We start from the raw sequence: 23,737 nt of genomic DNA, 5'->3' as shown, positions 1-23,737 counted from the left end.
ACAAAGTACTTTCCCAAAAATAGAACTCGAATGCTAGGGTTGCAAAATTTGATATGAAAATCCTTTACACCACTGTCATTGAAATGTCTCAACTTCAAGAGACTTTTAACTTCACACAAAATCTGAATTCTTCAACTTTTGATTGATAGTTGACTAAATAGCTAATTGAACCAATTTTCTCTTTTCTCTTTCGAAATTTTACCGGTTGAAATTTACTACTGATTCACATGATTATCAACAAATGTCAATTCTAGTACGTCGTCGCCCTGTTATTAATAAAATAAATTGAAAGCAGATAAGAATTTACATTACCATTAGTGTTTGCACTTTGAACTTTTTACAAGAAAATTTTCATTAGCAATTTGTAAAATGTTCTCTCAGGCACCGAAGCCACTGTCTCGCGTTTTTTCGCAGTTGCACAGGTTCCAGAGCACTTTGGTAATTGCGGAACACAACAACAATACGTTGACACCAATAACTCGGAATGCAATCACTGCAGCTAAGGCAATCGGCGGAGATGTGTCCGTATTGGTTGCTGGTAAAAAGTGCGGAGCTGTGAGTATTTTTCTGATTTATTCTTACGTTAAACCGATCAATCTTATACATTCGACCATTACATCATAAAATCACCCGGTCATAGGGCGAGGGTCAGACAATACTCTTGTTTTGTATTAAAATGTTGGATGGTATTGATGGGGGTAAACGGTGTAGGTTAGAGCTGCGAAATTAAAAAAAGGAAAGAATTCGATCCTAAAGTCAATATCAACCACGATTCGACCATCGACGAAACGCAAACTACGAGAAATCCCATTAAGCACTCGTGTCAGGTGAACATTGATTATGGCTGCGAATTATACAACATTTAGGTACCTACATGTACAAACGTGTTATTGTCTGTAAGTCGGCAATGTATATTCTAAAATGCTGCTAGGTCATTTCATTTCACAGATCTTGTAAGAATACTGATTTATTGTAACAGCTCAGTTTCACAGCAATTATTTTACGAGTCTATTCGAGTGTTGTTGTTGTTTTCACTAAATATGAGCTAAATACTACGACCAAAAGATGAACTGTAGTGAGCTGGCTGAAGGTAAATTTAATCGAATCAAATGAAAAACTTGAAATGCAAACGCTAAGTCCTGCATAAGTAAAACAAATAGGGGGAAATGTCTCTTTGACACACATAATGCCACATTATAACTTCCCCTTTACTTCCCGATACCAATAACGGTTTCGTTTTTTGTAAATTAATTTTCAGATTAGCGAAGCCCTGTCAAAAGTTGAAGGTGTAACAAAGGTGCTGGTGGCGGAAAAGGATGCATTTAACGGATTAACACCGGAATCTTTAACTCCATTGGTTGTCGCACTACAAAATCAATTCAAATATTCGCACATTGTTGCCGGCGCGTCAGCATTCGGTAAAAATGTAATTCCTCGAATCGCTGCCAAACTGGACGTCTCACCGATATCTGAAGTAACCGAAGTCAAGTCGGCCGACACTTTTGTTCGCACAATCTATGCTGGAAACGCCGTATTAACACTGAAAGCAAAGGATCCCATTAAGATACTGACGATACGCGGCACGAATTTCGAAGCAGCTAAAGACGGCGGTAGTGCTGCCATTGAACAATGTCCTGATGGTGATTACAATACGAATTTATCGGAGTTTGTGAGTCAAGAATTGACCAAATCCGATCGACCTGAATTGACAAGCGCTAAGGTCATCATATCCGGTGGACGGGGATTGAAATCTGGTGATAACTTTAAATTATTGTATGACCTAGCTGATAAGTTTGGTGCCGCGGTTGGAGCGTCACGTGCAGCTGTCGATGCTGGTTATGTGCCGAATGATTTGCAAATCGGACAAACCGGAAAGATCGTTGCTCCGGTAAGTGAAGTTTGCAATTAAACTTTTCCAATCGAAGGTTAAATTACCGTTACGTGTTGCAGGACTTGTACATTGCTGTCGGCATATCCGGTGCCATTCAACATTTAGCTGGAATGAAAGATTCGAAAACAATTGTGGCTATTAATAAAGATCCAGAGGCACCAATATTCCAAGTTGCCGATCACGGATTGGTCGCCGATTTGTTTAAAGCAGTTCCAGAACTTACTGAGAAATTATGAACATGATTTAGCGTGAAATTACAACCGATTGCATTTTTAATTACACAAAAGTTTGCACATTTTGTTGTTGCTTTTAATTTGAATGGTTGAAGGTTGTCGCTGTGGTCGTTATTCTAAATTTTGTCATTGTTTACTGAATGGGAGATCCGATCACACTAAATTATTTAATGTCCTAGACCGATCTTTAATGAATCTTTCCCAGAAAAAATAAAGGAGAAAGGGCGGTTTTCGTCATCGAGTCTGTCGTTTGGCTTTGTCTTTTCGTCCATACCGGCTAGAGACCCAGTTAGACCCAGTTGCTTGCATCGACCAATTGAAAAAACTGGCGCTTTATGGAAATATGATTTTTCATTCTAAGCCGTGCATTCAAGCAACACAACAAATTGCAATTAAAGTTCCGCCGACCAGTAATTCAACTATCAACAATTAAAGATCCCAACAAAAATCTCTTCGAGAAAAGTGTGACGCAGTCTTTGAAATACAATTTCTAAAATGAATGATATCGCTAGAGTTGACGCTTTCAGCTTCGTTACGCAAAAATTAAATTTTACACCCAATTAGTTCAAACAAGCTGGCTTAGGTTTTCTCATCATCTGCCAAATAATTTTTACAAAAAAAAATTTTGACTGGAAACAACCAAAATTTTACCAAAAAAATCTGTGTCGCATGTGGCAGATAAATTTTCTTGCTGGTCTGTTCCTGAACATCTGCAACTTTGCGACGCAGATTTTTTTGGTAAAATTTTGGTTGTTTCCAGTCAAAAATTTTTTTTGTAAAGATAAAAATATTTTCTCAATATTTCACGAAAATTGGCACATATTTTGAGTTTTCTCGGACTGAAGTTACATCACCACAAACATTTAAATTTTTGCTGAAACCTAACACATTTTAACATCAAACGATGGTCGTACTTTTTCGAAAAAGAATACGAGTCGAAAATTATCATCAAAATCATAATAATTTTGCCCCGAAATGTAGGCAACAATTTAGCCATGTATAGATTCGTCTTAAGAGGCACCGGTACTTACCTAAAATTGTAGCCTACATTTGTGTGCCTCATATTTCATTTTTGATGATATCTGTCCATCTGAATCCTTTTTCAAAAGTGTACGACCGCAATTCCGACCATAAAATGTCTTAACTATCAACAGAAAATTAACTTGGTTATCGTCGTTTGACCAGCTCTGAGAAAAGTGAGCAGTTTAACGAAATTTTCATAAACTGGTCCGTTTTCGCAGAGTCGGTCAAACTGCTGCAACCAAATGTACTTTCTGTTGAAAGCTACCACATTCGTGGTCGGAATTGCGGTCGTACATTTTTCATAAAGGATTCTGATGGAAAGATATCATAAAACCAAACTCCAGTATTTAAAAATCGCACTACGTTTCAGAACAACACCGATGCCTCTGAAGACGTGTGGAGCATGAACAAAATATTCACTAGCATTACAGCTACCTTTTAAATAAGTCTGTCAGAAGGAACAGTTACTGGAACTTAAAATGGATAATTTGGTTCTTTAATAGACGTAAATAGTTTTCTGTAAATAACCTCAACACAAACAACACACACTCTACAGAACTTCGCCGCTATTATCCGTAGAGTGTGTGTTGTTTGTATTAAGGCTATTTAGTTGTCTGGAGCACCGAAATCAGATTCTTGGTTGTCGGAGAAAGGGGTGAAACCTCAAACTATACTGAAATTTCGATCTAAGGCCTACAGTGGTCTCCCAAATGTGATGCAAACTTTTGATAAAATTCCATTTCTTAAAAACAGAAGAAAAAGAAGAGGAAAAATCATCGGAATTTCCACGAAATGATTTCTTCGAATAAAGACTCTGAATGTGCATTCGTTCTTAGTTTTACTAAACGCATTTTGCGTCTGGAAGATAAATCAGACAATATTTCAAACTTTGTTTTGTTGTTCTGTTGCTTTGTTCGTCGCCTAACATATTTCTGATGTCATCCATTGGGGTCGATTGTATCACTCGCCATCGGCTCGAGATGCGTAATGTAGCAACTCGCTTCAAAATTTTTTGCTATTCGTCCCTCGTCAAACGTTTTATTCGTAGCCTCACGACAATCAGCTGTTCATCGACTCACATGCTTCAATGAAAATTGTTGATGATCAAAAACTCATTTTTTTTTATTAAACGTCTATGTTGTTTATTAAACATTGTTGAATGGCGATAAAACGAACGAAAAATGTTTGTGTTGTGTGTGTGTGAGTGTTATATCTTCAGAGAAATTATTTAAATAATGTTGGGAGTGTTTGAATCGGATGAACTGGATGATGTATCCAACGACAATACAGATGTTGCTGCCGAATTATTCATTGAAAAGTAAGTACTGCTGGATGTGAGAGGAATGTTTGTCGGTGTTGCAGCCGTGCTATCACACGTACCCGACGATGTAGCCGTAAATGGTTGATCCAAATCTTCCAGGCCCGGCGGCACCGGCAATTTGGCCAATTCCTCTCTCAATTGGGTGTACAAGCGTTTCAATAGAACCGAATTAAATGCCACAGATCGGCCACTTCGTTCAGTTTGTTGATGTTTATTCACTTCGGCAATCCATTCTTCAATTTGCGCGCAAATCTCATGGCGTTTCAACCAGAAATGCGTATGAATAACCTGAACGAAAACGAATTTTTTGTTGTTGTAAAATTTGCATAGTAAAGCGCTTACATACGACGCAAGACTTACCTCCTTAAAACACGGACATGGACTGATGATCTGTTGTAGCATCGCCCAGCGTACACATGCTTGGTAAATAGTGCTGTTGTATTCACGCGACGTATGCGTTGCACTCGGTGATCCTCGAGATCGTTCGAAGCCCGGCTCATTGAAGTACGGTTCGGGCACAAGTATAAGACTTTGTATGGAAACGAGTACCTGATGAAGGCAGAGAAATTAAATTGTGTTAAAGACCACAAAATGTGCAAAGAGTCAACAAAAATGTGGAATTTATTCGATGATCAAATTGTAACTCTTGCGATTGGAAAGATTGAAATTTCATTTCTACTATCCAATGAAATGTGGTGGTGTGAGGTCTATTCCTTTGCATTAGAATTCCTAAATATTATGCAACTGAAGTTCAAGTTCAAGGTAACGCGTCACGAATACTCTCTATCTATGACAGTTACGTAAATTCAGATAACTTTTCGTATGTCGTAGAGTTTGGGAAGTTGTCATTCATGAGAAGCAGTTGCATATGAGTGAAGTTGCCATGGAAACAGAGGCAATGAAACAGTTGCCATCGCAACATTTACTTTTTGTTTACATCCCTTTACGTCCTTCCGTCAAGTACGTCTAACGTTTACATACCTGTAGAAAGCTCGATGTTTGTGCATTCCATTTTTCCTCAGGTCGTCCATGCCAAGTATTCAGAACGGATAAACAGACTTTCCCATCGTTATACAAATTGGGATTAAAGCGAACGGTATTGCGTCCGGTCGTTTCTAGATTAATCATCATAGGTGACGTGGGATAGTCGGGTGGGAAGTACACATCAAATTCAAAACATCCATTTGCGTATGGTGTATCAGCGGGACCGGTGATGAGAACCTGCAATTGTATCCAATTGTTGGTTTTTGAATCGAGATACAGCAAAATAGACGGATCATCGCATGACCCGCATCTACTTACCTTCATAATATCTAATCTATCGGTATCACAGCGAACAAATACAGAACTACTATACGATAATGGTAAACTTGTAGACAGGGTCACAGTTTCTTGAGCTAATCGTTTCACTCTTGCTGGATGACTTCGATCGCCAGCGTTCCGGACATTATTTTCAAAATGATGTGATATGATGAATCGGTATCCAGTGTCAGATTCTACGATCATTTCTGCTGTATCTGTGAACGAAATTAGTTTTGATGAGCTGGGGAGTCCTCTGACAATGGTTATTGATAAGCGAGAAGTACACCTCGTTCCTAATAGTTCTTTTACTTACCAAACTGCAACTTCTTCATTATTTCAAGGTATCTTTCTTCGATGGATTTACTAAGTGGTTGATCAACCGTTTGAACATCATCAGTCGAATTGTAAAGCTTATCAATGTTGGTCACTCTTTGTACCAATAAGGTTGTTTCATGAATATCAGGAATCAACAATGCTAATCCTTCGTCGTCCCCGTCGTCCAATGTGACGATGACTTTCTGCGTCTGACCCTTGATGTTGGACTTTTTGTTGACTCTTTGGTAAAAGAATGAAATTTCGATTTTTAGTAATTAGAATCGGTCGCTACAGTATGAGGTGAGTGTATTCGGTCTTACTTCAGACGACTTGCATACGTATCCACACATAGCTTCATGTTGACCAAAAGCGTTGCTATCGACATATCATTTCGTCTTGACGGCATCAGAAGTGTTACCAGTCGACTCGATAATGCCATCGCCCGTAACAATTGCAGAATAGCTCGATACAACGGGATATGTCGGGTTATGTCCAACACTGTCATTTTTGGGAATAATGTTAGTCGTTCGCCCGTTGTGTCAATTCAATCAACCATTTTACCTGAATCATTTCTTAAGTACGAGCACAAGGCAGGAATTAGGCAAGAATGTTGCAACAAATCCAAAAATATTGGTGGAAGTTCGGACGAATCGTCACTGGCATCATGGTAACTCATATCAATATTTGTACAATCACCCGGATTGATGTAGCTGGAGAGAATCTGCGAAACAAAAAGATTTTTTCATAACCGTCTGGATGTGTCGCTGCCGACGAAATTTTATACCTGTAACAAAACGGTAACGTGTTCCTCTTCGCTCTTCTGCCGCAATAAGGCTTGTTCAACATCCCATGACTGTTGCGTTGAACCAGTTCCGAAACCAGTACCTTTGGCCCAATACATATGACTTTTGTCATCGGAAATTAACTGTTCGTCAGTTTGGGGGGCCGTTTTTATTGTTCCATTGGATGGAGGCTAAAATAATATTTTTTTTGATTATTAAAGGAATCGGCAAATAATTGAAAAGTAGTGCAATTACCTCTTGCAATCCAGTGGTGCTTGTCAGTTGATACATTTGCGAGTGATGGGTGAAAATTCCCAGACAATTTAATACAAGATGCATAGCACCAACTTCGATAATCATGCGTCGGAGAATTACGCCATCATCTGTGGTCAATGGTGAACAATTCAACAATTGACGGAATACTTCAAACGGTAAAGTTGGTAATGTAGCGGCTAGTGCAAGACTGTATATGTCATCTAAAAGAAACGGACCAAATGTTTAAAAATCAATTTCAAGGTGAATTGTTACCCAAAACTCACTTCCTTCGCCGTCGCCTGTGACGCCGAGAACCAATCGTAACAGACATTGTGCACGGATTTTGTCTCGCAATAGAACGTCAGAATATGCGGGCAGTCGCAGAAACAGGCCAAAAGCGGCCAGTGAATGTTGTGGTACAGACAAATTCAACGGCAATTTCGATGACGAATCCGTCGAAACGTTGTCGAGATCCTCATAAATATCATCGTTCGGTTCGACTTTCACCCAGTCACTGACCGGTGCAGCTTTCTCCGTTTCGGTGTGTGCTAGAAGCGTCTTTGGTATTTCCGGATAAACTGTAGGCAAGTAATGCGCCAGCAAAGACAAACCACCGCGGCTTGAAAACACTTGCAACGGAGACGGCAGTGGTTCGATGTCGTTCGCTTGCAATACGTATGGCGTTGGTGTTTCGGTCGTTTTGTTGGCATTAGAACTCGTCTGTTTTTGGTGGAATGAAATTATTGTTATGGCGAAAGATGTTCGTGCTACGGAAAACCTACCAATTTGAGTGAAATGCATGGAGTCGCTAGCGAGACGCCCGAATTGTGCATCATTGCCAACACTTGCGATATTGTAGTATCGCTGTTTATCATAACATCCGGATTTGATGGGTGAAATAAGCTTTTCACGTCGGTGGTGGTAATGAAATTGTCAGCATTTTTCATTTCTGTTAAAATGGCACAATTAAAGGAACGATTAGTAAAGCGGATCATCATCACCAGATTGTGACAAACTTACTGTTGAACAGAGATGGCATGAATTCCTTATCCTTTAAAGCGGCAACCTGATTCTTCGCTTCTTTTAAACGTTTATCTTTTGCTGTTACACCGGCAGCAACACTCAATATTGATATGCCGGAACCGAGACCCATACCAAATTCCAGCCAATCTTTTCTAGACTCCATGAAGGCATTTTGATTTTCAATTAAATTCGTTCGTTTATTGGTTGCATCACAGTTCGTATTGGTTATCGTCACCAGATTATTGTAGATGGAATTGTCCAAAATATCTTTGCACTTTGCATGGGTGCTCAAATAAAAAAATATGTTTTGTGCAGTTGGTCGCAACGACGGATGATTGTTGAATGGTGCCTGTAGCGGATCCCGTTTTTGCAGCGGTATATCACTTTGTACTGAAACTAAAATTCGTTCGCTCTCCAATAACAGTTGCAACACCAAACGTCTGGTGAATCCAGAGATTATATTCTTTGAACTTTGCGGATTATTTGGCTTCTTTATCACGGATATCAGAATTATCGTTAAATATTCCTGGTTCTTTGGATGGCAAGATGTTACTTTCGACAAAAATCGTATTGTTGCCGCCTCCAATTTACTACAATTCGACTGTGGATCCGTGTCAACTGGCCGATCGTTACACAGTAGATCAAGCAATGGATTCCAAAACACGGAACCCTCGTACGTTCCGAGCCAGTCGCGCATATGTCCCGATGTTTCTGATGTTTCGGAGAAAAAGTCCAAAATTTCCGACACCTTTTGCATGTTCACCATCGGATAGAAGACGTTTTTCGATGGCCGATTCTCGACTTTATCGGAATCGGTTAAGCAGTCCGGATGGAGTACTTTTGTCGATGCTAGGGTTTCTTTAGAACTGGCACGGTAACAAAACTCTAATATGGCAAATGATAGCAGTTTTGGAAGCCCCGAGTCCAGCAGCTGATTTATAGCTACGAGAGACTGACACGCCATTGATATTGTGGACAATTGTTGCGACGATAGATTCAGTTTGGTCAGATCTTCGATAACCAAATGGCTGTACCATTCTTCCATGTCAGATGTCTCTTGCTTTGTGTCGTCAGTCATTCTTTCCGTTTCTTTTCGGTCATCTGTTATGCTGGCATCGTGTTTCGTCGACAGATTCGGTACCAAAACATTCAGCTTTTTCAGCAACAGTAAAAAGAACTCCGGACGAATGTAGCACATGGAACACAGCATGGCGTCAACAGATTTTTTCATCGGATCTTTAGCGTCCAACAATTCGGTCCATAAGAATATCGATTCGAACAAATCTTCAGTTATTAAATTGGTAGCAATGTTGGATAGGGTGGGAGACGAATGAACGGTCCACAAAATGGAAGAAAGACATTTTACGAAGCCTGCAAACGGACACAAATTTTGTTTTGAAATCAGTGTATGATGACTTCGGTCGACAAAGTTAATGACCGATCAACTTACCACTAAACGGATTTGTTTTCATGCATCCAATTTGTTGCTGACATACAACATGAAGATTTTTCGTCCAGTTGATAAGCGCAGCAATTCGATCATAAGTAAATTCATCGTAAGTTGTACACAAATCAAAAAGTAAATCGGACACCGACTCGTTACACAGTCGAAATGCTGCAAAGGCAATGAAAATTAATATTTTTTGACATCAAACCAAATGACGCAAAACCTACGTTGCGGTATGGTGTTCATCAGCAAATTGTTGATCAGCTTCAAACCCAACTCTTTGCTGTGCAATCCCAATTTGAGCAAAACAGTTTCGGTATTTTGCAGTCCTGGCGTACCACCAACGACATTCAAGAGGGAACAGCACGCTTCCAAGAAACCAGGGTATTCGGCCGCTGAATCAATAACAGATTTACGAAGCTGTTCGTTGTTTGGATTAAATGTTGCCACGCTAAAGCATCTGTGTAAAATGCGCAGCCAGCCCAAGCTCGTTTTAGCCGTTGATTCTTCGTCATTAGCTAACAGATCGTTGGGTGAATTTTTCGAGAACACAGTCGTACCGAGCACTGATATTTGTGTCAATCCAATGTTTGTACTGTCTTTCGGTCTGAGCAAACAAACAAAAACCAAAATGTAAATTGAATCCGTCGTCCTTTTATACCTATTCAACTAACTTACCGATACAACCGCAAAACAATGCTGGTTGCAACTTCCGGTTGCGGCAGTCTTAATCGAATATATGTTAATCCTTCTGTCGACATTGGATGACAAAGTGGAATTGGAATCAAACTACTTTCCCGATTGATTTCGATTGCAACAGCCGATGGACATGATTGCAACGAAGGTAGATGTGGTTGCAATTGGATTTCTTTCAGTAGAATCGCCGTCGGCAGTGTTATGTTCAAATCGATGTGAGATTCATTCGGGTAGAATAAGTAGCTCCAAGCTGCTGTACGCGCTCTTCGATGCGACGCAATCGGAGGAAGAACCAGTACATCGGGTGGTTGTGCTGTTGAATTTTCCGTTGATATGCTGCAGAACGGTGCAAAATTTATGTAGCCCTCGGCTGACTTTTGAGCTGCCGTTGTCTTTTTGCAATTATTCGGTGAAACAGCTGCGGCTGCATTGGTGACCTTTTGCTTCGGTGACTTGCTGATGTGTTGCATAATCAGTGACACTAAGCCCGGCTGCATATTGACCAATTGTCGATTACAGCGAACCAGATTTTGACATAACACTTTGATGCCACCGATGTCCGTGAAAATGGCTACTGTGGCTGGTATTTCCAGGATTTGCAGAATGAACCACAAAAACGGTTCGGATAGTTGAAGTCTAGGCATTGCATACTTCATGCTGGACGTTGAATTTAAAAAGTCGTACAACGGTTTGACAATCAAAATCGACTGAGTCCCTTTGTAGCTTAGCAGCATTAGGATTTGGAACACTGCATCCGCGACGGACGTTGGATCTCCACTAATTGGATTATTGTTGTCGGACAAACCTGTTGGACTTATTGTTGATGCAAGCAATGCAAATGATGTGCTTGTGCTGTGCGAAAGTGAGCCCAACAGGCGAAACATTGTCGGATAATGTTGTAGAACTGTATCTGCTATGCATGGTACTTTGACTATGGGTACTTCGACCTGATTTTGTTGCTGTTCGGCTTTAGTTTCATCCGTTTGACTCTCGTTAGCGATATTTTGCGAGGTTATCAAATCATTCGTCTCCATGGCATCGCTCAACTGCGGCAGAGCAGTTCGGACTATTTTCGACGATAATTTCAGCAAACACACAAGCAGTGAATGCCCCGACACAGTTTTATTTTGACGTGAACCTTCCGAGCCGAGAACAGTTGCAAAGAGACTGCCGAACACATTGTTCATCTGAGTTTCTACCAATCGCTGGCAGTGAACCTTTTCGTGTGATGTGATATGATTGTACACAAGATGAGAGACACTTTCAATGATGCTCATGCCAACATTCTGATCTGCTTTTTCGTATTGACACGAAATCAATTCCTGTATCAACAGACTTTGTGCATCCATTGGTCCCTGTTGCATTGATATTGCTCCGCCGGGTTGAACCAATTGCAGCACAACTCGGAGCAGAATTTCCTTCAATTTCTTCTTCACATAGCACACGTCATTCACGTCCGACTTTAATTCCATCCACATAAACAATTCGTTGATCAATTTACAGATGGTCGGTCCGGCACATCGATTATCATTGGACGACATATCGGTTGATGAATAGAATTTCTGCAGCATTTTCTCAAAGTTCGGGTCATTTACTATCAAGACACCCATGCGCCGAGAATTCGAGTCTATTGTTTCGTCAGAATCGAAATCTGGTTGAATTTGTGGCGTGCAGGCCAGAGTCAAGCATTGAAATCCTAGACACCATGTACGCAAATTAATCTTTTGATCCCAGGACAAAGCCGACAGCAGTCCTTGCACGGCCATCGTTCCAAATGGTAATTTCGGCAACGATTCCGACAAATTTACATTGAAAGGATTCGTCGATGGTGTCCTCAAGTTCATTTCGTTGTACAATGTGAGCCAGAGCTGTAGCACTTGATCCAAATGGAGCCACGAATCTTGCAAATGTAAATCGGCAAAGATGCTATTGAAGACCATCACCAACATCTGATTGGTTGAGATAACTTCACGATAATCGTTATCCGACCAGGCTTGTGTAATGTACTCGGGCCATGGAAGAATCTCGACTGTGCGGTTAAGGAAGTCATAATTTGGACTTTGTGGTAAACTGGCGAACAAATTCAACGATGACATCATGGTCAGCTTTCGCAGGCTTGTTTCAATATTGGATTCGAGACCACATTCCAGTCGCGCATCCATTGCACATGACACGCTGCGGTACATATTGTTGTTCAATCCGCTGCGTACGAAGGTGTTGTTATCGTTTTTCGCCATATTTTTGCCACATTCCAGAATATCTTCAATGATCATGTCGTCCATTTCAGCGTCTTCACATTCGGCCAACGATGGTAGTTGTGAGAATTTTATACCTACAGAAATGGTCGATTGGGATGAGAATTGATCTGCAATGAATGTACAAAATGACTTACTGTCTTTGTTCGAATCATCCGGAGAAAACAGAAGTCCTTCGGTGATGGCATCATTGAATACTATGAACGGAAAAGTTAGTTTACTTCTGACAGATTGAACAAAGTCTTGCACTTACAATCATTTTCTGATGCACCAGCCACATCCGATGTGTCTTGAGCTACGTCCATTTCAGTAGAATCTGCCGTCACAACATCTTCGTCATCATCATCATCGCAGCAATCGATCAATTTGAAATTTCTATCGGCATCCAGAATGTCCTACAATTTTTTTGAACGTGAAACAATCGTTTCGGACCACACTGCTGGTTATGAAACATACCTGAAGCAAACAAGTAATGGCATGAACAGCCCAGGGTTGTTGTTCCCTCCAAACAGCCAGTCGAACCAACTGTTGCAGCTGCGGCATAGTTATAATTTTCGATAGTTGAACAGCTGGTTGACAAGCTGACACAAGTCTGGCCAGAATTTTACAAGTTAACAGAAATAAGTCCATGTTGCATGTGTAATCCATAGCCAGTAGCAGGCTAACTAAGCCTCGAATCACCACCAAAGTATTTGTTATTTTCAATGATCTCAATCCCTTATCGAACGACTGTTCCTTATCGTTATCGTCCGATTGCGTTTTGGATGGCATATCCGATTTGTTTGATTTGGCTTTCGATTTTCCATTGATATCCGAAAACATGTCGGTTATCTGATGGATTTTGATGTTACGTTTGATCAGATTCTCCTGTTGCTTCAGTACCATTTCAATTTGTGACTTCAACTGGGCTACATGGAAGCGCTTCTCGTTTTGCGTTGTCATGATTTTATCGAGAAAACTGCTGGTGTTATTATTGCCGGTTTGTTTCTGGAAGAAGCGTTTCTTGAACGACCGTGCAAATGTTCGGCCATAATTCGGATTCGATTGGATTTGAGTTTTGGACACGTCAGCATCCCCAGACATAAAATCCCAACGAATGGCATCTAATTGTGCGTAGGATAAATCGATAAGTTTTGTTGTCAGATTTTTTTTTAAATTGATTTCTTACTTTGATCTTTCTTATCCACGCCGTCATCGATGCACACCGACAGAAACAGCAACAACCAACTAATCAATTGGAAATCAGTCTTTGATCCAGTCACATCAACATTTTCGCCCATCGAACTGGATAGAGGAACTAATAGCGTTGCCAAGGTTTTCAGGATCGAATCGATCACAACCACGCGACAAGAGCCCATAGCAATGCTTTTACGACCCAAATATGTTAATAAGAAGAAAACCCTGAAAGCGAAAAAAATGGAAAATTTAGAAGAAGAAAAACGTTGCTGAGTAAATGAGGCTTTGTTTACCGGTCTTGCGGGAAAATTTTCGTATTTTGAGACGAAAAAAGCTTTGTGAAACAATTTGCCAGAAAATCGCCCCACCACGGTTGAAACGAACACATTCGCACAATTAGGGCACATGTCGCCAATTGCATATTATTGTCCCCGCTGACGATCAACGTATCGAACAATGTGTTGCACATATGTACATCAAAGAATGTGTGCAACGAGAAGACATTCTACGGAACAAAAGTTAAGCGTGACTTTAAAACCAGAACTCAACCATCATCATGAGAGTAGCTTTACCTTAACACCATACTCGATCAGGAAATGCATCAACATTTCCACCAAACATTCGCTCAACACTCTCAGTTTATCCGATGACACCGACGACAAATTGTCGATTTTGTTGTTGTGCTTGACCGATGCGGCCGATACACTATTGGTGGGATCGACACGATTCAGAACATTTTGGATGATGTTCAATTGATGTTGGAAACCAATGCATTCCTCGTACACGTTTAAGATTTTCGTGTGGTCGATGCTGATGTTATCCGGATCGGCATTTTTATTCAAATAGGCCTGCATGTGAGCAACATTTGATATGTAACTGTTGAATAGCGGATCGAGTAGTTCCATTAATTTGCTGCGGGACAGACTGTATCGGCAATGCACATCTTCGTACAACGAGTGTAATGCTTTCAGTTGCATGGCAATGTTATTGCTTATTGGCTTCTCTACCGTTAGAGCTGTGAAAGTAGTCGATGAAGAATAATCTCATTCACAGAAGATCTGGAAATATTTACCTGGCTTCGAGTAACCGGTTTCATCAACTATAACATGTCCAAAGAATGATCCAATTGGTATTTTGCATCTTGTGGCCGACATTCCATACCGTCCAGTTGTAGTGATCTTTTGATTGAAAATAAGGGAGAAACGTCAGTTGAATAACGTCAGCAAATAATCTCTAAAAAGTCAGCATTACCTTCATGAAACGGCACAACGGAGGAGGTTGCAAATCAGTCAAAACCAGCGTTTTGGTGTTGATATCAGTAGCCATTGCCAATCGCGTTGAATCGACATCTTCTTCCAAACACCAAACATCAATGGCAATCGAAACAAGATCTTCACAGGCTGGTATAATCTAAGTAAATGTCAAGCGTCAAAAAAAGGCTGTTCGTTCTCGCTAGGTTCATCAACTTACGACATCAGTCAGTTTAACCAAATAACCGAAATTCAATGTAATGAATCGACGAGCGCCCGAGTGCATTCGATCGATAACAACCATTTGCTTCGTCGGTAGGCTTAACAGTTTATGCCATGGATAAGCCGCATTCGATTCGTCCATACTTTCGGACATGATTTCTTGCAGTTTTGTGGTTACGAATGATTTGGACGAATTGGTTTTCTGTGCATCGACTTTGGCGGGCCGAGTGTTTGCCTTGACGTTGGCTTTCTCCGTCGGTTCCATGGAAAATGGATTGAATTTCGGGTCGATCGGTTTGATGATGACCGGAAAGTTATCGAAATAGTTGTAATTGTTCTCCTTGTTCTTGTCGTTGGAAGCCATAATTTTCGCTTTGTGTTTGATCAACGACGAACTGAATATTTTGTCCAACAGGATGATGTTGTTCATTTCGCCCTGATTCTGAAATGTGAAACAAACAAAAAATCTTTAAAAATGCCAAGACTCTTCGTCAGAGAAACATTTCTACCGGAGCAAATGCTTTTCCTCTCGGTTGTATATCTTAGAACATACCTTCGGCTTAGCGCTCGTTATTGTTTTCACACCCTTCGAATGGTCAATGTTGTTCATGTTGACCGTTTGCGGCTCGGTATTTTGTGCCGGAGCATCAAACAAGATGTCATCGATGATATTGTTCGCTTGAGTCGCAGCTGCTGAATCCATATTTTCCACACGCGTTGCTTCCGATGCAGCACAACATGTAAAATGTAACGGTTCCACTTCTAATATCCCGCGTATTTGATTGCTAATGCCTTTGCGGCGTATTTGCGACGGAAATGTTCGTAGTTCGTTGCCATCTAAATTTAAAAAAAAAACAAATTCTTTAGAAAAACAGTTCCCTTCGGCTGCTGATACCAGCATCTCTTACCGGGCGAGCAAAACTTCTTCAAATCAATGATCGTGTTTTGTTGTTGAGTGGCCGGTGCATTTTTCATGATAATCGAAGAGAAAGTATTGGGAGACGAATTGTACTTGGCAATCAACGGCAACTCTGCATCGAACAGGTCCGGTTCAAATGGCAGACCATACATACCGAATCTGCATTCAATCGAAAAAAAAAATTGTCATTTTGGTTTAACTGATTGAAACACGTCATGCGTACCTTGTACGTAACAGGGATGTGTATTGATTAGACCGCTTGCCCATTTCCTTTGTAACATCCAGTAGTAAATTGAGACAAGCCTCCGATATTTGCGATTGAGAGACAAATGTGGATGACGTCGAGACGAGCAATGTAAACCAACGTAGTGCACCGGAGTACTTTGCAAAAACCAAATCCGGTATACAGTCCAGTATTGCGTTTCGAAGACTTTTTTCAAACATAACTTTGTCGAATCGATCCGGCAGCATATTATTGACACCTCTGAAAATGTGCATGCGTTAGATCGATTCGATCGTATTCAACGGAATTGAATTATGCAACCGAGTCTAAACAGCTCAAACAGCGAGCCTAAAAACTCAACTGCTTTCACTGGAAACAAATACTTACTCCAGAGCAGTCAGTACAATTTTAACACATTTATTGGCCGACGTACGATTTCCACTCAAAATGCAGCTTCGTATCAAATCCGACAAGTGGCTCTGAAATGCTGTTACACATTCAATTTGCTGCAAATGCATATTTGTCACATTTTCGCTCGACTGCTTTTTAACTCCATCCGGTATTGGCGATCGATATCGTGCCAATCGAATCGTTATTATCCACTGTAATATATCCAATGCCATCATCTTGTCGTTGTTCAATTCCGAATTGGAAATTATTTGAAGTAAATTTTTCAGTAAAATGTTTGACTCCAACATGGCTATACGCTGTAGACGTTCGTTGGGAATTTCGTATGAAGTTTGAGTGCTCCGCAGCGATATGGACAATTCGTGTAGCCAGTCACAGCCTGGAAACGAAGTGAAAAGAAATCGTCAATTGAAATAGTTGACCAGAGAAACTGTCGTTTTGTGTCATAGACAAGCGAATGTGAAATTGGTAACATTGTGGATTGCTAACTATTAGGAAAACAATTTATTGCAATAGACATGGTTCGCTGTTTGAGACAGCTTTTCTGTGCAAACAAAAATTATTAGATCATCTTTCCGATCGGATATTGTAATTTATAGGATGGCAAAGCGGGAAGAATTGTCGCGCTTTCAATGTAACCAAACGATTCATCATTTTTACAACATTGCAAGTCTATGCTTTGTTTGATGATCTCGATTCTCAAGTGAAAAATCAAAAAATCATAAGTCAACAAAACGTCTTTGTGGTCTCGATTCCCTTGTCATATTTTCCTTTGTGGATGGTCGCTTTTTGAACTAATGTAATTTCATCCAGTATCAAAGCATCTAATGTCCAAATGACAATTTAAAATTATTATTTTTTACAGTTTGTCAATGTAAATTAGACAATCATATCCACAAAATACGTGGGGCATTTGGGGGAGGAGTGTTAAGGATTTCGTACAGTCCATACAAAATTAAGTTGATTTGTATGGAGAGGATCTAGTATCACTAAAAAAGCGTAAGTAATTGTGTATTGAAGTTGAAATGAAATTTTAATTGAAAGCCGGACAACGAATTTGTTTAACGAAAATAAAGAAAAATCTTCAAAAATTCAGAGTTGGATCGATTTTGTCGTTGTTCATTGAGTGGAAAATATCTGCAAATATTGGAGAGTGTTCAACAGCGCTGAAAAAACATCCATGAAATCCAAGGACTATTTTTGGTAGGACATTTCCCCATATTTTCTTGAATTTTCCCTAGTTCGGGAAATTATGAAAATATAAGGATATGTTTTACCGAAAATAGTTTCTGATGAAATCAGGGTCTATTATAGATACATTTAATTCTCCAAAATAAGTCGTGGGATGAAATCCGTCCAATTCCGATTTCGAAATCCCTGTCCTAACCCAAAGTTCCAGGATTTCCGGATTACCTTAGTCAACTTCCAGTGGTCCTACGAAGTAGGATTAATTGAGAAGAATAATTGATAGTTACGCTAACAGTTTATGTTAATCTCTTGGCCACTATTTCGTCCTTTCGAGAACTAGCGGAGCGGTGACGAACTAACGTTGAACTAGCGAAGGATCAATTAAGAAAACTTTATCGATCAAATTGTGGAAAAACGAGCAACTATGTGTCTCCATTCCCATCCCGACCTGGATTATGAACATCGTATAAATCTGATGAGAAACATATCGTACACTTTACAACGAGACAATGTTTTGCGCATACATCTTATCGACAATGTCAGAGTGCACACCCTATTGTGATGAATGTGATTGGTGATCTCTCGATTTTTATTATTAAAAAAATGCAAATAAAATTAAGAAAAAAAAAATTCTTTCGAATTTCGTGCAATTTTTAAACTAAGAAAACAAAAAGTTTTTTTTATTAATAAAAAGAGTTTGTTTTTATCCATACCTATATAAAATTCGTTGTTGCTCGCTTTTGACGTACAACAATCTTGAGATAATGAACTGTTAGCCGAAATTTGTGATGAAGGTTTTGCAAATGAAGGAAAAAGGTACCGTAGTATACCCTTTTTTCGTACAGGCACTAAAAAAAAGGTATACAACTTGAATGATTGTCGAAATAAGTTTTTTTTGGTTTCTCTCTCTCTCTCTCTCTCTCTAAATTGTTATGATTATAAAGCACAAAACAACAAATTTTTTCGTTTTCAAATTATTAGTTTCTCAATTTTGTGTGTTTTAGTGTCTGTGACTACAATCGAATGATTCAATTTATTTGTTTACATTAAAAACGGACATGCTTTGACCCGCTCATCAAATTACTATACATTACTACAGAGCACACAATGATCATAAATGTTATGCAATAAGAGACTGAGTTACTAAATGCAAAACGGGCTAGCTTACCTCTCGTCTTCCCATGTCCATTTTTCGACACATCGGCCATTGTTTTGATGTGGACGAGTAAATTGCGACTTTTCGTTTTAAACAATTTCGGACTGGTCAATGTAACCAATCCGCCGTCCTCATTCAAATCCATACAGGAGGCAAGTTCGATCGGTCCAGCTAGTATGTCGGCATTGTGCGCTTGCAGATAATCTTCGCTCAATACAGGATTTTCTGTTACAATGAAGGAAAAAATAATTTTTCCATTATTAACAATCGCACTCTCTCTCCCCTCACTTTCTCGACCAATTGACATGCCAAACGTACCTTTGAATTCGCCAAAATCCATTTTGAAGTCGTCATTTTTCTCTCTGCTTGCATCAGAGGCTGTAGCTGAAGTACTCGATGTGTTGCATGATCCCGAACCACTACTGCTGCACGGCGTTTTCATGCGATATCCAAATCCGGTGGTATTTTGCTTCAACAAAGTGATTTGAATGGCTGGTGGATTCGGGCACTGTGAATACAACGTGAATCTCAAATCAATGTGTCCCAAAGAGGCTGGCTTCGGCAGAGTTATTTCAATGATGTGCTCGTCCCACGTTGTTCTGAAAACAACGAAAAGAAAAACCATTATTCCCACGTCAGGTTCGCTCTGTTCGGAAAAATAGTCACAAGGAGACGTGTTGAATACAATGTTTTCGCTGCTGCTACCCAAATTAATGGTACACATACTGCACAGCTGTAGAGTATTCGGTACTTACGCATCATTATGCAGACGCCACGTTTTTGTAAGGTAGGAATTGTCTCCTGCCCGCAATTGTTGTGACGGCCGTCGTTGCTTCTGTGCTTGAATCAATTCATTCCAGCAAGCTGGCACTTCAGCCGAATACTGTGTCAGAATCGGGTGGAATAGTGTCAACGCGTACATTGCCTTCAAATCGGGTGATGTCAGTTCCAATTTGTAGGCATAAAATGGCATCCCCGAAGGACCGTAACCCGTTGTACAATGTGCCGCATGAGCGCCAGGTGGTGAGTTGGATGTAGATGGGATTGGTTGTCTATTGGAGCCATCCGTTTCCGAAATGTCTCCTTCACCCATGCCAAATTGGACGTCCAAGTTGGCCATCTTGTCGTCTTCATGATCGTCGGCCGAATCCAGATCCATATCGAAAAATGAATAGAAATGTAGCATGCCGCTGGCAGTGGACGCACATATCCGTTCCAGATTCTTGCAATACGTAACGGTTACGAACTTTTCATAATCGGATACATCGGAAATGGTGCTGAGCGTTAGCAGTGATACCAGCAACAGTTTACCACTCTGGCAGATCATCGCAAATACATTGTCACTGTTTGCATCGACAGTATCGCTCGGTATCTTATCGATGTAGTTGGGTAACATACAAATTTGAGTTGGTGCATTGTCGTCACTAAACCATCGAGCCACAGTCGATACCGCTTCCAGTCCAGAATCTTTTATTTCGAAAACAACCAGCAGCACTCTGTTCTTATCGTCAGTTGTTTTCTGGCCGGTGTCCACGTCACCGTCCACCTCGATAGGTACATCGGATGATGATGACGGTGTGGACGTCAATGATGAGATCGAATTGTTTTTCAGTACAATCAACAGATTCTTTTTGTCATAGCTGGGGATAATGTCGGTAATGGAAACATTTGCCATCAAATACGGATCGACCATCAACAGTTGCATCGGGACACAAGTTATAGCTTCGGTTGGTGTTAAAACATTTGCGGAGTTGATTGCGGACGTTTCAGCATTGACGATTTTCGATTTTGATTCATCTTCGCTGAGCAGCTCTTCCGTTTCGTCCATGAACAGTTTTTCCATATTTTTGTACGGACAAAATTCGGAACTTTCAACGTACGACAGATCGATAATGTCATCTTCGCTGTATTCATCCTCTAGTATGATGTTCTTTAGCGTTGACTTTTTGCTGGACGCGTCATCTTTATTGTTCTCCTTGGACTCTTCCTTTTCACTTCGATCGGTTGCTTCTTCCAATTTTTGGTTCGATTCCATTTTGATGATGTTGTACACAATTAAATACTCTTTGGATCTGATCGATATGCCACACACGATCCGCAAGCTATTTTCACTATTACATTCGTTGGCACCGACCACTGGTGTCGTACACAACGCATGCAACTCTATGTCCGTTTCATTTAAATCGTCCATTTTCAGACATGATCGCAAAAATTGTACGTGCTCACGAATGTTAAACGAACCGATTTTCACCACTTGCCACTTAGTTTTCCACAATTCCACTTCACCGGTCACATTTCCCGTGCATATTATGTTCGAATCGATGCCGTTGGACATGATTGTGAAACCAGTCGTTGCCGTTGCTGGATTTGTGGCCGATGTTATTGCTAACGGAACATTTTGTGTGTATTCTCCTTTCACAAACGGACAGGACGGCGAATGTCGCTCATGCTCGTTCCACGGTTCGTCCGTTGACTCCCAGCAAACCAGGCACACATTGCATGTGAAACACATGGCCCGATCATCGCCAGCATTGACCGGTTGATGGTAGAATCCGGCCTGTGCCATTTGGTTTGGTAGTGCCCATCTAAAATTTGGAAACGAATTTTGTTGAATTAGAGAACTGTCCATCATATCGGTCGACAATCGCAACTCACTTGTAATCCATGTGCGGCCACTGAAGAAACGTTTGTCGTCTGGTTGCTTCGGAATACATTAAATACCGTTGAGAATTGCCGCTGGCATTTACCGCTTCCAATATTCGACCGTTCTGACGAAGATCTGTTAATCGTTCGCTGATAGCAGAAGCAATGGCAAGCGCTGGTATATGACGATCGAGTTTCTTCAGTTGAAACACAACATTGTTCGCTACCATTTTGAAATACGAATGAGGCAATTCCAAACATATTGTGTTCCACTGATGCAGAAAGAATGAGACGAGACAGAGAATGCGAAAATGTTTTCGATTAGATCGATGAAATCATTGCGGTTGCGGTATTATGCAGAATCATTACCTTTTGTGCTTTGATTCCTTTCTTTTCCATTGAATTTGCTTCTGTTATTTTCGCCACAAATTCGTTGATCACATCGCTGGTATTCTCCAAACCATGTTCTTCGATGTTTTGCAAACTTTGCAGAAACAGAACAGCCTCGGAAAGCAAAATTTCCAATTTAACAATGTCATCAGTTTGTTTGACTGGCGTTTGTAAAATTGTTTCCAAAAATAATACACCATTGTAGTCGCCTCGCATACCAATATTTTTTCCATCCCAAAATAAAACCTTGTCCTGCTGTGGAAGGTACTTGCCAGCAATTTTTCGATCGACACCTTCCGGAGCAAATGAAGCAAATGAAGAAGAAGAAAAAACATGAATGAATGTTAATGTCTGTGTCGTGCGTTGTTATTAATTAATGTGAGTGTCGCAATTTATAAACACCTTTGGTGTGTGCTTTTTCGTCAATAACAAAAAGAAGACGAAAAAACAACGAAAAATCGGTTTTTCTATTTCGCATTGATATTTTGACCCATTGTCTTTGTGCAAAAACATCGAAATGAGTGGCAAAGTTCTACATTCTAGATTCCAGAACATTTGGTCGAGTCATTCAGAACAAACAACAACAGATCACGATTTCAATAATAGAAAATTTTTGCGTAAGAATAAATTGATTGACTAGACTGCAGAGTGTGGACGCACAATGGAAAGGTCAAACAGAACATAAAATTGGTTATACGCAAAAATAGTTTTAGAATCCACATTGGTCAGTAGACAAAACGGATACATTTCAGTACAAAACAATAATCGCATCACTGCAAAAATGTTGGAATGTAAAGGTGGCTTTAGGCACTTGGGAACATCGACTTGTACCGGATTACGGTACTGGATACAAGTCCAATGTCACAAAAAGGGACACAATTTAAATTACGACCAAAAAAAAAAATTGTCAAACTGATGGTACCTCCTAATCCGACCGTAGACTGCAATATCACTCCAGAATTTATATCCAACACTTTCAGTCCATTTGGATGGCCAAAAACTAGCATCACATTTAAATTTGAATGAAATATAATATCTGTCACTTGACTACCGACGTATAAACAACCATCCTGCTTTAAAAACCACTGATCTTCCATTTTTTCAGAAATTCTTTTAGTTTCCGCCATTATTATTATCGGCCATTGTCAAACTGTCAAAATTCTGAAAAATAAGACTGTACGACAGCTGGGTGACACTTTGAACGCAATTTTTGGTATAGACGTTCAGTAGATTTTTTGTTTTTGTTAGGTTGAAATTCCATATGCAAACTGTGTAATATCGGTAATACCGGTACAGAACATTGCCGACAATACCATAAAACGTACCGAATTGTGTTCAAATCTGTGGCGGATGGTGTATTACAGGGCTGTAATGACGTACACCCACATTCATTCGCCCGTTGTAGACACATTCACAGGACAATTCAATTCAAACTTGTTCTTAAATTGAATTATGTCTCTAACTTTGAGATTGTGTCCCTCACCAACAAAGTTCAATAAGAGTATTTTACTTGCCACTCGAAGGTTACAAGAACACTTGAACAACTTGAACTCGTATCCTGTTGCAACAACTCTACTCTCGTAAACTTTAACAAACAGCACAAAATCACTAATGCACAC

General features: G+C 40.1%; 2 protein-coding genes across 3 annotated transcripts; one reads left to right on the top strand and one right to left on the bottom strand.

The window, feature by feature from the left end:
* Nucleotides 1–273: 273 nt before the first annotated feature.
* Nucleotides 274–2,189, top strand: LOC119070358 (electron transfer flavoprotein subunit alpha, mitochondrial). Its single transcript, XM_037174652.1, has 3 exons — nucleotides 274–555; nucleotides 1,259–1,888; nucleotides 1,951–2,189. Exons 1-3 carry the CDS (start codon nucleotides 370–372, stop codon nucleotides 2,125–2,127), a joined length of 993 nt encoding a protein of 330 aa, XP_037030547.1. The 5' UTR covers nucleotides 274–369; the 3' UTR covers nucleotides 2,128–2,189.
* Nucleotides 2,190–4,262: 2,073 nt separating this feature from the next.
* Nucleotides 4,263–23,292, bottom strand: LOC119070357 (baculoviral IAP repeat-containing protein 6). Of its 2 annotated transcripts, XM_037174650.1 has the most exons (35): nucleotides 23,041–23,292; nucleotides 22,098–22,411; nucleotides 21,741–22,000; nucleotides 19,841–21,670; nucleotides 19,404–19,684; nucleotides 19,098–19,310; nucleotides 18,643–18,777; nucleotides 16,721–17,120; nucleotides 16,334–16,594; nucleotides 16,100–16,269; nucleotides 15,745–16,028; nucleotides 15,190–15,633; nucleotides 14,971–15,129; nucleotides 14,792–14,897; nucleotides 14,292–14,734; nucleotides 14,013–14,224; nucleotides 13,712–13,944; nucleotides 13,000–13,646; nucleotides 12,797–12,938; nucleotides 12,681–12,740; nucleotides 10,271–12,620; nucleotides 9,820–10,199; nucleotides 9,596–9,760; nucleotides 8,143–9,516; nucleotides 7,905–8,071; nucleotides 7,407–7,842; nucleotides 7,123–7,343; nucleotides 6,870–7,058; nucleotides 6,647–6,806; nucleotides 6,406–6,583; nucleotides 6,084–6,325; nucleotides 5,771–5,985; nucleotides 5,450–5,689; nucleotides 4,829–5,017; nucleotides 4,263–4,756 (listed from the first exon to the last, which is right to left on the bottom strand). In XM_037174650.1, exons 1-35 carry the CDS (start codon nucleotides 23,243–23,245, stop codon nucleotides 4,376–4,378), a joined length of 13,686 nt encoding a protein of 4,561 aa, XP_037030545.1. In that variant the 5' UTR covers nucleotides 23,246–23,292; the 3' UTR covers nucleotides 4,263–4,375. The 2 variants fall into 2 exon arrangements, with proteins under 2 accessions (XP_037030545.1, XP_037030546.1); XM_037174651.1 differs by lacking the exon at nucleotides 18,643–18,777.
* Between the last annotated feature and the right edge of the window lie 445 nt (nucleotides 23,293–23,737).

This window comes from Bradysia coprophila (assembly GCF_014529535.1).
Source record: "Bradysia coprophila strain Holo2 chromosome X unlocalized genomic scaffold, BU_Bcop_v1 contig_79, whole genome shotgun sequence".
Lineage (NCBI taxonomy): Eukaryota > Metazoa > Arthropoda > Insecta > Diptera > Sciaridae > Bradysia > Bradysia coprophila.
The sequence above is the reverse complement of the archived record's forward strand: the minus strand, read 5'-3'. Positions and strand labels throughout refer to the sequence as shown.